Source organism: Octodon degus, unplaced genomic scaffold, assembly GCF_000260255.1.
Source record: "Octodon degus isolate 3935 unplaced genomic scaffold, OctDeg1.0 scaffold00038, whole genome shotgun sequence".
Classification (NCBI taxonomy): domain Eukaryota; kingdom Metazoa; phylum Chordata; class Mammalia; order Rodentia; family Octodontidae; genus Octodon; species Octodon degus.
This window is the reverse complement of record NW_004524614.1, coordinates 1,858,669-1,872,959: the sequence shown is the minus strand read 5'-3', so window position 1 is coordinate 1,872,959 and position 14,291 is coordinate 1,858,669. Positions and strand designations below refer to the sequence as shown.

Genomic DNA, 14,291 nt, shown 5'->3' with positions numbered 1-14,291 from the left:
GTATACAGGTTTATATACGTAATACCTACTTTAGAAAAAAAGGTACCTTGGTGAAAATGATTCTCAAAATAGTCACTGATGTGCATTATCTACAAAACCTTCTGTATAAAAAATTAAACTGTTTTCAATGAAATTCCATGTTTATATTCCATCTGAAAACTGTACTTGAAAGATAAATAGGTCTACCTAATGGTTTCTCTGTGAAATTGTGACTAAGGCAGCTCTCTTTCCAACATTTTCTTTCATCCACCTGTCACCTCTAGTAGGAATATAGGTAAATATTACACAGATGCAACCTGACATGCCTATGCTGTCCCTGGAGCTCTGTTCCCTGTTACAACTGGGGACAGAAGAGTTGCTACAAAGAATATTTTTCTTTCTTTAAATATACTGTTTTTCTATTCCAAATCAAGCACTTACTTAAGACATTAAGAAGCTGAGGAGTCACTCCTTTTGGTGTCAGTCAGTATCAATAGCCCTATAAGAAAGAACTCTTGTATTGGAATAGTTAGAAAAGTTTTCACTTAGAGTAATAGTGCATCCTTCACCTGCATAGAGTCAATTTGGTTTAATAGCTCTTTGCCCCCAGAACACCAGTCTGGAGTTCAAATATGTATGCTCCTGTAGGCCCATCTAAATATGCAAGGAGATCTTACAGAAGCCATACGAAAATACATAGGGTAATAAAAGTTGTTAAATTTGATGAATCTTCTAGCATTTCTCATTTAGAGTAGCTGCTAAAGGTGAAGGTAGAGACAAAAATGGAAAAGACTGGGGCAACTGAGTTGGTCAAATATTTACACCAGTAACTATTTAGTAAGTCTTTAAGCAAACAAATAAAATGAGAGGTTACATCTCTCACTCATCATTCTATAAGCAGTGAGGATTTGAAAAATTGAGTACCCTTAAAAAGGGAGAACAGTCTGAGGCAAAAGTTGTAGGTCTGTAAATATGTATTTTATATGCACACAATTGTGTTTTAGTCTGTATATATTTACATATATATTCACAAGACGCCCTGCAGTGTAGTTTAAAAGGCCTGCAACAAGGAACAAACTAATTCTAGGGTAGGCCCTAGACTTCATATTATCTGTGTAAGAAACCAATGTGCATATATTCACATAATGTAAACCTTATGAACAAAGACATTACTATTAACATTAGGTTAGTAACAGGTTTCAGGCTAATGGTTTTTTACTATCAACTAGTGATGTAATCATAACATGTGTTACAGAGAATCAAAAATAAGAACAAAGAACACCAGCCAGATTTTAAATTCACAAGAAAAAAGATGTTCAGTATGGCAAACAAAGTTCAACTTCCAGAGTAGGGAAAAATATCAAAACTTTATAAATCTCCTGGGATGCAATTAAATTACTGCATCATTAGAAAAATAGGCTCATAGAATGATCAGTGCTGCTAAGGGTTCTCTCAAGGCATCCACCCATGTTTATCTTTTTCCTCTTTTGTTTCCAGCTGGAGGTTTCTTCAACTGAAGGAGTTGTCCTCCTGTCCCAAAACCTGCAGATGCAGGATTGGACACCCCAAATGTCAAACCAGCTGATGCCGTGATGCCAGGATTGCTGAAGTTAAACCCAGATGTACTTGAGCTGCCAAATCCTTATGTTTAGGGAAGAAAATATTCATATCAGAAGTGAAATCACATTCACACACACACACACATACACACATAATTATATAAAACCATGAGTGGTAAATCTTTCTGAAAGAATAGCAAGTATCTTAGGGACTTGAATTTCTAACATGGTGCTTTACAGGACAAAAATTTAACAATTAAGTGGATCCTTCAAACACATTGACTTAGTGATTCAGGCTAAAATGAAGCCTCAGTATACAGTAAATAAAATCTACACAAAATATAAAGCTGCCAGAAACTTTCCTATTAATTAAATACATGTAAGCATCTTCCTCCTCATTCCCACCAAAAATTTTTGGAAGAGAGACTTTGACAATATTTGGAATCCTACATCCCCCAAGAAAGTTTCAATTTACAATGTTAAGAACAATGAACACACCAAAGAGCAGTACATATTCAAACAAATTTGTAAGTGCCCTTGTATAATAAAGATCAAGCATTCTTATTGCCTAGTCAAATAATGTATTATTTACAGTTTTGACACCCCTCACTAAATTCTATATCTTACTCTACCGGAAATGCTAATTTTAAACACTACATAAACTTTCTATTATCTGTCAGAAGATTACAACTATTACACAAACGAAAGAAAGACCCAAATTAGTCATCAGTTATAAGACTGTCATATTCTTAAAATCAGAGGGACTCAGAACTAAAGAACATTTCTTTGCAACAAAAATAGGTCTCTTGAACCTATTGAATAATGATAAAAAGTGAATTAAACTTTTATCATGATGGTTTCATTTTTGCAATACTCAGTACAACTGTTTAACCATGAAATAAGGAATAAGGGCTCAAATTCATCTCTAGTTTTAAAGGAGGATATGGCTATTACTTAGAATTAAGAAACCTTGTTAAAAGAATTTCACGTAAGGCATGATGGTGCATGCTGGTAATCCAAGCACTCAGGGAGGCTGAAGCAGGAGACTCACTTTAAACTTGAGGCCAGCCTGAGCCACATAGTGAGTTCAAGGCCAGGCTAAAATACATTATGAGACTCTGTCTCAAAAAAAAAAAAAGAAAAAAAAAAAAATCCATACACTTGTCCTTTAGCTTTTAAGAAATAAAAGCTATATAATTAGTTAGGCCTGGCATACTCTATCCAGGGAATAGAAACTGAATCAAGGACCTTTTCAGATTACTGAAAATAACAGCAGTTATCCTTTTAAATTAAATAACTTGCATCTTTACATTTGCCTGGAATTCAGGCAGAAACACACAAACCTGCACTAAGACTTCCTGAGGGTTTATTTGTTGTTCCAAATCCAAATGTGGAGGCCCCTGTGGTGCTGGATCCAAAACCAGAGCTAGTTCCAAATCCTAGTGGAAGGGTAATAAGAGAAATATACAATGGTACATAAAACATAGGTTATAGGATGGCCACAAGTAAACTGAAAAGCATCAAAGGTATAATATAGCGCTGAAAACCATGGCCTTATTAAGGAAATCTATTTATTCCTGAGCATAAGACTGAGAAGAAACAAACTAATTTCTGAAATGAATCATTTATTTATAACTGTTTAGCTTAACATTATGACCCACCAGTAAAATTTAAAGAATAAGGCCATAAAAATCAAGATCATACTGATATCCCCAGATGTATTAAGACATTTCACTGACTAAATACAATTTTAGAGTTTTAAGTATATGTACTCGATGGGTACTTCATTTGAAAAAAAGACTAACTTCTTAAATAAGCATAACATGCACATCAATGTAAACATTAAGATAATTTTACTCTGCTGTTTACCAAACATTTTTCATTAAGAATCCTTCATTGAAAAACTCTCACTATGTAATAGTCCATCACGTTATGCCTAGTCCGTAACAGCAGAGGCCTGCCATACTATCATAAATGTTAACAGAGACACTAGGACTGGGACATCATGTTTTTTCTCTTGATAATGTCACAATTTGAGGTATTTTTCATCACACAAAGTTAATGAATATATTACAAATATTTGAAGACCTAATTTCCAAGGTGTGCTATATAAATAGTTTAAATTCTTTCCAGACTTTTTAATGGCTTACCTAAAGTACTGAGTTTGGCAGTTATCACTACCTGTAACTCTGGATGGCAAACAATTTCCTAGATCATGGAATTTAGGCTACCTGTCATGACTCCAGTAATTTCTAACATAGAATAGAGTTTACACTAAATAACAGTAATAGCTTATAAGTTCTCTCTATTATAGGTACTTTAGTGGAAATAAGGGAACTTTACTCATTACAATGCATTTCCCAAAACACAAAAAGCTTTCAATTAAACAATACAAAAAGCTATAAACACATTTGTATTTAGCTAATGTTTTCGTGAAGATTTACCTCACTCATTAAACTACTAAAATATGCTCAACTGCTCATGTATAGAATGTGTATGCATATAGACAAATATGCCAAAATTGCTTACAAATAGAAGTTAAGTTATTTGATTTATAATAAATTCCTCATTTAAAGTGCTCATTTTCAAGGGAAAATATAGATGATTAGGAAATCAGCTGCAGATTAGATTCCCAAGTAATACTAAGAGTTTTAAAAAATCATAGCTAAACTTATTAAAACTAAACAACTCTCAGCTTCATGTCAGCATAGTGAATTTAAACTATGAACATCCCTACCACTTCATTTTAATATTTTTTTTTACTTAGTAATCATAGAAGTTGGAATGATTCTTTAAGTTCTAAATCTAATACTAGAAAGCAATGATCAGGTTTGGAGAATCATTTTTGCCAGATGGAAACTTAATGTCCAAAATAGCAGCAGATCCTCTTAGAAACCTTTTTACAGGCTAGTACCAATTCAAATGTATAAGAGTGTAATGAAATATTAGAAAAGTTAAAGTGTACCTCCAAGGTTTGAAGAACCTAAGCCACTTGATTGCAAGCCAGTACCAATACCTGAGCCGAATGGCGTTCCAAAACTAACTCCCAGAGATGGCTGTGGCCCTGGTATAAAAAAACAAAAAACAAAGAAAAAAAAAAAAAAAAAAAAAATGGGAGGGGAAAATAAACAAATTTGCCTTACTCTTTCAAGAATAAAGTTCCTTTATAAAATTATTTTAAAACTAAACAGTGATTACTTTTAACATATCCCATTTGTTAAAACTTGTATTTCAAGATCTTCCTGACCTATTTTATGTTCCAAGTGATACCCTATCCAAAAACTTTTAATTAAACCTGCTCAGAATTATAAATTAAAAGCTTACCACAATCAAAGACATGAATTTAATCTACTAAATAATTTGAAATCTTTAATGTATTATAAATTATATTTCTTTTAGATTTATTTCTAGAATTATTTTAGAACTCTCCATTTGTTTTCAGATAAAACTAGTTGGTGTAATCAGTAAAGGTTTTTATTTCTATTTACTTTTACATAAGCTCCTTAGTGTTAAGAGTCAAGTCTCAACTGATCAGGAGACTGACACTTAACATGAAAAAACTATCATGTTACTTCATAAAAATACCCAAAAAACTAGGCATTATTTCTTATATATAAATCATAACAATAGATAAAAAACAAGACAATGTTTTATTTTATTAAATTTATTATTCATTTTAAAGCAAACCAATTACACAGTAACATGACAACTCCAACTTGTTCACAAAAAGTGACAACTGAGTTCTATTCTTCAGCTTTGCTACATTACACCACTTATCACCTGATTAAATAAGATAATGAACATTTACAAAGGCACCAGCTGTGTACCTTGACAGATTCAATACATTCAAGATTTCAATTCAGAAGTTCTTTTCCAACCTTTTGGAAAATGCACTCAGATACAGAATGATTAGTCATCCTTTTCGCATTTGTTAAAGATTTTGGCTGAGTTTGTTTGGCAAGAATAGCATCAAACTTACTAGCCTCTCTTTTTTAACTATTTTTTTAAACTAATAATACAAAAATCTAAAAATCTCTCATTTGATAAGTTTATGAAAATTACTCAATAAATTTCATAGTACAATCTTCAGTCTTGTCTTTTTCAAGCACAGTGATCAGTGCATCTCAAAGTTAAGGGAATGCCAAAGTAGTATGCATATTAAAATTTAAAATTTTGAAAAAAAATGAAAGCCTTCAAGTTGTCCAATGAAGAATGAGGTTTATTCCAAAGTTAATGTAAAATATAAAGCATTAAAACAAAACAAAAAACTAAGAAACTACATTTTGCTATACAGGGACAGAAACTGGACTTCCTCAAAAAGTTTCTATCCAGAAAATACAGAGAAACAACTAATAGCAGCCAACGTTCTTATACTTTAAAAAAATAAATTAAAAAAATGAGTTAAATTTTTACATCCAGTCTGAGATCAATTTGAGAATAAAACAAATGTGTAGTAGCTCTTTTGTAAAATGTTACCATAGGAAATAGAAACTAAGTGCATTATTTTGTTCCTAACAAAAATAATATGTAGAAAGCATATGTCCAGTTTCTTTAACATTGAGAGACTTCAGTGTCACATGTTAATAGGAGGCACTGCTGGTGGAAGACCCTACAGAATAATGCACACCACAGCCCTCAGCCTTATAAGTCACAGGAGTTATGCTTTTTTGTTGTGTGTGGGTCTGTTTTTAAGAGCAACAGAACATAATTACCAAATCATCAATATTCAAGATAGCAAGAACTCATATTTAACAATGACAAGACTTTCCATTGCACAACAGATACATGATACTTTTGAGTTGTGTACCTTCACACAAATTCTGAAGGCATCATCATTTATAAAACTAGTAGGCAAATGTATAACATTTTTAATAGTAAAAACTCATGATAAATATCTCCCATGCCAAAGTATTAGTATATATTACACTCTGGCTACCATTAGTTTCAATATTAGAAAGCAGAATCTAAATCCTTCAGGCAAAAGTTATGTAAACAGTACAAGTCTGCTTTGAAATCTAAAGTCATTCAATGAGAGGCTCTTAGTTTAATAAATAAAATCGAGTTAATAGCAATATATACCAATGACTGCCCAAAGTGAAATCTTCATGTAGCGTAACATTTTACAAAAATTACCATATGATATATTCACAACAAAATTAGGCTTAGCACTGTAATTCATATTTCCCGAATAGAATCTATTTTCTTAAAAGTAAAACTGCATTCACGGGAGGACTAAAGTGCTATTTTTTTTTTTTTAATTTTACAGGACCACTAAATATACCTAATGTAATTAGGATAGTAATTCCTAAATTGACTTTTAAAGTAATTTTTCATTAAAAACCAAAAATGCTTTTCCCCAGTTTGAAAAATTTTATCTTTAACTGATTTAATGGGGAATGTTCCTTTGGTTATTAAATACAACAAAAGCACAAAAGCACAAGAAACTAAATGAAATACTTAGTTTTCTATTTAACACTATACCTTAACTGTCCAAACCTTTCCTAACAGCTAGACAGTAGCTAACAAATGACCTAACAAATGTGTCATCTCTCTTTAAAAACAGCAGCTAAGTCATGTGAGAAAGTCTTATGTAAACATTAAGAACTTTTAAAAGGTCAAAACATAACAGCAAAATCCAGCCTTCCCATGTACTGATGCTCATTTGAGAAATAAATAGCCTGCTGGTTTTTCAAATCCCCTCTGCCTTCTGAACAACCAACTATAAATCACACATGCCTAAGCTCTACTGTATTTTTTCCATTAAAAAAAGGAACTGGGGACTAAGGATATAGCTATGCTGCAGAATGTGCACTTAGCATGTACTAGGTCCTAGGTTCAATCCCCAGCACAAAAATACACACACGCACGCGCGTGCGCAATCTGAGCATTCTGATGGCTTAGGCAGAACAGCCACAAGGTGGAAGCCAGCCTGGGATACATAATGAACTCAAGGCCAACCTAGACTGTATAAAGTGGTACTATCTCAAAATGCAAAACAAGAAAAAAAAATTTAAGTCCTCTTGCTCTGTGCCCATATTAATTCACATTCATAAATTAAGAAGCTTATATGTAAATAAAACTAAAAATTCTCTGGTAACTCAACTATTGTATTGATCAACAGTGATGAATAAAACAGTACACAAGTCTAACCTAGTTTCATCTAGATGGTCTAAAATTTGTGATTGGCATTTAAAAGTTTTCATAAATGTTATACAGCATAAGAAATAACTCAGATACAAAATAAATTACAAACAACAGTGACATTACTAAATGGGCTATATAACTCAAGATCATTACCTGTGTATCTAACAACCTCAAAAACCTCACAATCTTAGTGACATGACTACTGACTCAAGAGACCAGCATCTGAAAGGGACTACAGAGTCTGGGAGATCCTGAGAGAGAGAAATGGAAAGAGAGGCCTAATGAAAAATTGTTGTCACTACTGTTCGACTTCTTAGCTTTAAAAATTCTAAAACTCCAAGTAAGAACACTCTTTAGATTGATAAATTCCAATTCCTGCTACCTGATTAGAAAGCCCTTATGTAGACTCCAAAATTGCAACAGCACTGAGAATAATAAATGTCCCCTGACAAAAAATGCCTAGTAAAAGTCACAAATTAAAGCATATGGGCAAAAGGTGCCTAGGACAGGTACTCCAAATTAAGCTAATATTCTCTCCCACCCCAAACAGCAAAGATCTTATATCATCTATTTTTGCATCCCTCAAACCTAGCACATAGTAGGCACTCAATGAATGAACATGTATCTTCATAGGTCCACAGCCCAAAATGAATGAGTGAAACCCTATTAAATTAAATTCTCAAGATTAAAAAATCTACATTCAGTTAAAAATAAAACAAAACCTAAACAGATTTTGCTTCAAGTTTAATTATTTGCCATAGAATATTTTCACTTAAAGGATAATATTTAGTTAAATGACTTCTCTCACAGTTTTAGTGGAAATCAATTATACTTAACAAACTCTTCACACTTAACCTAAACCACACTTTAGGATCTATTTTAGGATTAATACTGGCTCTAAAGAGTAAACTGAGTACAGTTAGAGTAAAAGAGTATAGTTAGTATGATAAATTGGTTAGATAATCATGAGAACTGATGGTCAGGATTATGGGATTGGTTCTTCAAACTAATCAACCCCATAATGACTTTTGCCCTTCACAACTTGAGAATACAATCCCAATACTCTGGTTTCTCTTCAGATCATTTAAATCTTTTGTCTTTTACTAAAGATTTCTGTGGAGAATAAAATTCTACACTCCAGTCATCTAAGGATACCAGATAGTGCTTCTGTGAGCCACTATTCACATGGTTCCAGCCAGAGCAGGTGGAAGATCTGGCATAAACCCATCATCAATCCTTTTATTGATGGCAAGTCAATTCTGTTATCTCCAAATGTGAAGAACAATTCTATATACTGCCAACAGCGACCAAAGGATACTTCTCCAGTACAGGGCAGTATGAATGTCACACAAATATGATGGATTTTTTGCTTAGTTTTTGAGATGTTTTTACTCCTTTTGTATAATTTGCTAGTGGACTATATGGTATTCTCAAAAAGACATTCTATAGGACAACCTTCACTCAATTTATAACTGATTCATAGGGAAAAAAATCAATATCCATCAAGACTGTATTTTTCTATGTTAATTTCAATCAAGACAAAAGATTGCAGGAGTAAGAAGACATCTAATAACCTCTAAAAGACCAAATGGAACATTTAAAACTACGCCCCCAAAATATTTCTCTGAAGGAATTAAACCAAGGAACAAAAGGACCTGGCTTCCAGTATCTAATTATTTTCATCTCTTGAACTTCCCAGTTCCTAATGAATGTGCAATGCACACCTCAAAATATCTTCTTCTTACTCTTGCTACTGTTCATTTTGAAAAGGTACAAATAGTCTAGCATGTTATCTTCAAAATTGGTTTACAAGGTCCATATTCTGTTTCCAAAGTACATACAAAGAAACCTGTTGATTCTCAACACATCTGCAGTCAGTAAAAACACTGATCCTGAAGGTGGTTACTGCAATCATTATGTCTGAGGAAAATGAGAATGCACCATTTATCAATATTAAATGGATGGACGATCTCTGATCTTAAAACAATAAAAGACACAATCACAATTTTAAAATCTAATGTTATTTTTAAATGTAATTCAGTAGTGAAACACCACGTTCTAAGGGGTACTATCGCAATACAGCAAATAACATTAAGGAAAGTCACAATATTCAATATCTGATGTATAATTATTGCTAGACTACCCTGCATTTGTCAGGTATGTTAGTAATTGTGTCCATCACAATTTTTAGATTGTACTAGAACAGCTACTCATAGAAATTTCTTCAGTGCTCACACAAAAGGAAGACATAAAAATGCTCATAAATGTTCTGCATTTGAACAATAAGCTATAACTTGAATGCATTCAGACCTGTAGCAGGCTGTTGCTGCTGTGAAAGTGTTGCAGCCATGGCAACGGCTGCAGCATTTGGCATGGTGCTGAAGGGTGTGGGCCCAGTGGTAACTCTGGGTGTATTCTGCCACTTCTTAGCTTCTGCCCGCCTGGCCTCAAACACATCTACAGCATCTCCCAAGAACATTTTCCTGTAGCCAAGGTACTGTTCTTTGAGCACCTGAAGAAATAGGGAGAAAAAGTTAATCAATTTCCACTTTGATTAAATTAATACGTAAATGAACATAACTGTGAAATAAATCGCCAAAGATCAGACACTGCCAATGTTACACATTTTACCTAATACAAAAATTAAGAACACTAGTAATGTATGTCGATGTAGGAAGTGGTAAGTTCAAGAGTTCTCTTACTCGTTTGAATATTTAACTCTCTACTTTTTTTATGTAGCTTTACAATATGCTGCCTTAAAAATTTGGCTTTGTGAAAGTTAGACTAGCCTCAACTAAGTCTGAGGCAAACTGAAGAATATTGAAATAACTACTTCAGTTTTTCATGAAAAATTTCCCTCAAATACTCAACCTTCTGTAAACTGTAAATGCTAGCACATAGATTTTAGTACATTTCTTTCTTTTTTTTTTTTTTAGCCCACACAGAAAAAGGTGGAAGGGTATAAGGAGGGCTTCTACTTTACTGTTGTATGATGACAAAAGAGGGTGAACTTGTAAACCCAGTCTTTTACTGATTTTAAAAATTTGAGTTTATAACTCCAGAGTAAGAAAAATTAACAAATTACCTGGTGTGAATATACTTTTACAGAGGCCTTAAAAGGACAGATTTTATTTCACATCAGTTCTTAAATATTTTCATTGAATACTTAAATACTATTTATTTTAGTCAAATTTAGATAAGTTTTATATCATTTTTTGAAAAGCAGAATTCTTTTATTTATTTATTTATTTATTTATTTTAGGCAGAACTGGGATTGAACTCAGCCCCTTGCGCTTGCCAGGCAAGTGCTTATTCTACTGAACTATCTCCCCAGCTTATTATGAATCAAACTTCCCAGCTTATTACTTTTGTTAACAGAAATAATTTTCATAATTTGCTCAAACAGCACAGACTTAAACATTTTACTATTATAGTTTCAAGCTATTCATCTTTTGATGTGGATACCCATATTTAATATCCAAGTTTCAAACTTTAAAATGAACCTGCTTCTAAGAACTGAAAACAGGAGAAAATGTAAAGTCAGAAATCAGGAATATGATGTAAGAAAAACAAACCTCATTACTAAACTCTCCCAAATTCATCATTCTTTTTTTTGTGCACATTCCCATACAAAGTATGGCATCAGTATTTCAAAAACTGTAAACCTACTTGAGGTAATGAAATAAAGACATGCCTCAGAGACTTCATAAAGCTGGTATTAGCCATAATATATTAATTCCTGGCTGATAAGATATTTAAATGTTTCAACAGATTGATGAAAAACAGTAAGAGGAAAAAACACCTCCAAAAAACAAAAACAAAGCCAGGACTGGTGGTTCACATCTGCAACCCAGCACTTGGCAGGCTGAGGCAGGAGGACTGCCCTGAGTTAAAGGCCAGCCTGAACTTAAAAAAAAAAAGCAGCCTGTCTTAAAAAAGAAAGAAAGAAAGAAAAGAAAAAGAAAAAAACACTTCCCTGTGAGAGATTTATAAGGAATGAAAAGCAGAATCTATAGCTGACCTGTTCATTAAACAAAGCTGAAAACAAATGTTAACATACCAAATCTGTTTTTTTGAGGGGGGATGGAGGTCTAGGAATCAAACTCAGGATCTTACTGTACCACTGAGCTGTATTTCTGGCTCACCAAATCTAATTATAGAACATGCTTTGGTTATTGGGAATGTGTTAAAAAAAAAAAAAGTCAAACAGCCATCTTAACTTTGGGAAGGTTCCATGCACACAAGGGAGGTGGGGGACAACCAGGAATTGAACTCATAACCTCATGTTTGTTGGGCAGGTCCTGCACCATTTATATCCCCAGCCATTGGTCATGTTTATTCTTGCAAAATTTGGTCTGGTGAGTTTAAAGTCTATTTAAAGCCAAAGGTTAAAAGTGTGCTATCATTTCAAAAATGATACAATTTAAATGGTTAAGTTTGAAAAAATGTTACCATGCATCAGATTAAAAGAAGCATCAAATTATTGACAATTTCTGTTAAAGTATTCCATAAGATTTTAGACTCAGGTTTAGCTGTTTTGAATTTTTTTTTTTAATGTACTCAGGGTTTATAGGATCTACAGAGTCTCACTATACAGATCAGACTTGTAGTGATCCTTCCTGTTTTCAGCCTCCCAAGCGCTGGGATTATAGGTGCACACCACCATGCCACCAGTCTCAATCATTGTCTCAGTGCACCCTGGGGGCGGGGCCAGCACAGCAGGCCAGGGATTGAACCCCCAGCCTCTCCATCTGCCTAAGCAGGTGCTTTAGTGTGCTGGCCAACTCTAGCTATTTTGAATTTTAAAGTTTCTTTTAAGTTTTGAGTTTTAAAGGTTTTTTTCCGGACTATGTGAACTTTTTAATTTAGTTGTATTTGTTGGTTAGTTTGAAAAATAACTAATATTTTACATTTGACTTGCATAAAATTCTAAAAAATTGAGGGCTGGCCAGATAGCTCAGCAGACTACAGGGCCTGCTTCGGCAGAGAGCAACAGCCAGGGTTCGATCCCTGGCATGCTGTGTCAACCCCACCTCTGGGGCATGCTGAGAGGGCAATTGAAACTGAGCATGGTGGCACACACCTATAATTCCAGTGCTTGGGAGGCTGAAAATAGGAGGATCATTAAGTCCAATCTGTATAGTGAGACCCAGTAAACCCTGCCCTAAATACATAAAAAAGAAAATTCTAAAAACTAGTAATATATGAAGATCAAAATATTCAGTGATAAATTTTATTTAAACTAAAATATAATAAACACGAAAAGAAGTGTTATAATCAAGCTTTCTAATGTAGTAGCCCAAATGTGAGACACATAAAATTCAGTACCCAAAGATTTTGCTACTAAGAATATTTTTTATCTCTACTACTATTTAGAGATGGGAACAACTAGATGGTCGGCTGAGGATGTTAGGTTAAACAATCAATGAAAAAAAAACAAACACTGCATAAGCTCCTCAGATCTTTTTAAAAATAGATTATATCAATATTTGTATGTCAGCATGACTATAGTAGTCTTTTTCTTTCTATATAACTTGACTTATTTTTCCAACAAGCAAGGCTACTTGTATTTCCAATTGAACAAATACCAGACAGATACCTGGCAATGAAAACTTACCTTTACATTTTCATGAATAGACTGAAGTTGTGCAGCTAAAGCTACAAATGTTTGATATATTTTCTGCATAGCCATTGACAAATCTATAAAAGAAAATTATATTATTACACAAATACATTACTTTTTTCCTATTATTCAAGTCCAATTTCGGGTATGGTTAATGTACAGGAGGGAAAAACAACAATAACAAAAAAACCTCAGCAATGCTCCTACGGCCAGTTAGGACAGACAACACACTGAAAAGACTTACAGAATGTCTGCTTTAGTAATCTGAGAAGGGGGAAGGCCTACAATTTAAGCCCTTGCTACCACAGTAACTCCTTAATAAAACATTTTATATTTACAAGATCTAATCACGGGATTGAACTCAGCCCCTTGCGCTTGCCAGGGAAACGCTTATTCCACTGAGCCATCTCCCCAGCCCCATAATCTCTCTTACCAATAAAATAATAGTACCAATCAAAACTTAATCACAAGCTGGGTGTGCTGGCACACATCTATAATCCCAGCACTCAGAAGGCTAAGGCAGGAGTTCTAGACCAAGTAAGCTCAAGGTGAGCTTAAACTATATAGTGAGACACTCTCTCAAACAAAAAACAAACAAATCATAGTAAGCATGTTACCTTGAGGAGTTATATGAGAATTATTTGCTTGAGTGGCAAGATGGTTCTCTAGTTCTTCAATCTGTTGCCTATACTGTTGAAGCTGTACCTCAAACTGCTGAACCAAGATTCTGAAATAGCTATAAAAACATCAAAAAGATCAAATTTTTAAAAATGTTAAAAATACCAAGTAAGTAAAACTTGTCACAGGTAATATTACTGAAAATAAACCCTAAACATTAAATCATCAAAGTATCAATATCCCAATCATGGAAGATAAATCAAAAGTAAAACTAGGGGCCGGGGAGATGGCTCAGTAGAATAAGCGTATCCCTGGCAAGAGCAAGGGCCTGAGTTCAAACCCCGGTTCTAGCAAAAAAAAATAAAAAA

General features: G+C 33.6%; 1 protein-coding gene and 1 pseudogene across 1 annotated transcript in view; one reads left to right on the top strand and one right to left on the bottom strand.

The window, feature by feature from the left end:
* Positions 1–6: 6 nt before the first annotated feature.
* Nup58 (nucleoporin 58) overlaps positions 7–14,291 on the bottom strand; it is a 52,158-nt gene continuing 37,873 nt past the window's right edge. The window contains exons 11-16 of the mRNA XM_004631113.2: positions 13,923–14,041; positions 13,300–13,382; positions 9,993–10,194; positions 4,504–4,602; positions 2,882–2,977; positions 7–1,620 (exon numbers count right to left, since the gene is read on the bottom strand). Of these exons, the coding sequence (XP_004631170.1) occupies positions 1,451–1,620; positions 2,882–2,977; positions 4,504–4,602; positions 9,993–10,194; positions 13,300–13,382; positions 13,923–14,041 (769 nt within the window). The 3' untranslated portion in view covers positions 7–1,450. The remainder of the gene's footprint in view (positions 1,621–2,881; positions 2,978–4,503; positions 4,603–9,992; positions 10,195–13,299; positions 13,383–13,922; positions 14,042–14,291) is intronic.
* LOC111816731 lies at positions 8,742–8,875 on the top strand (annotated as a pseudogene).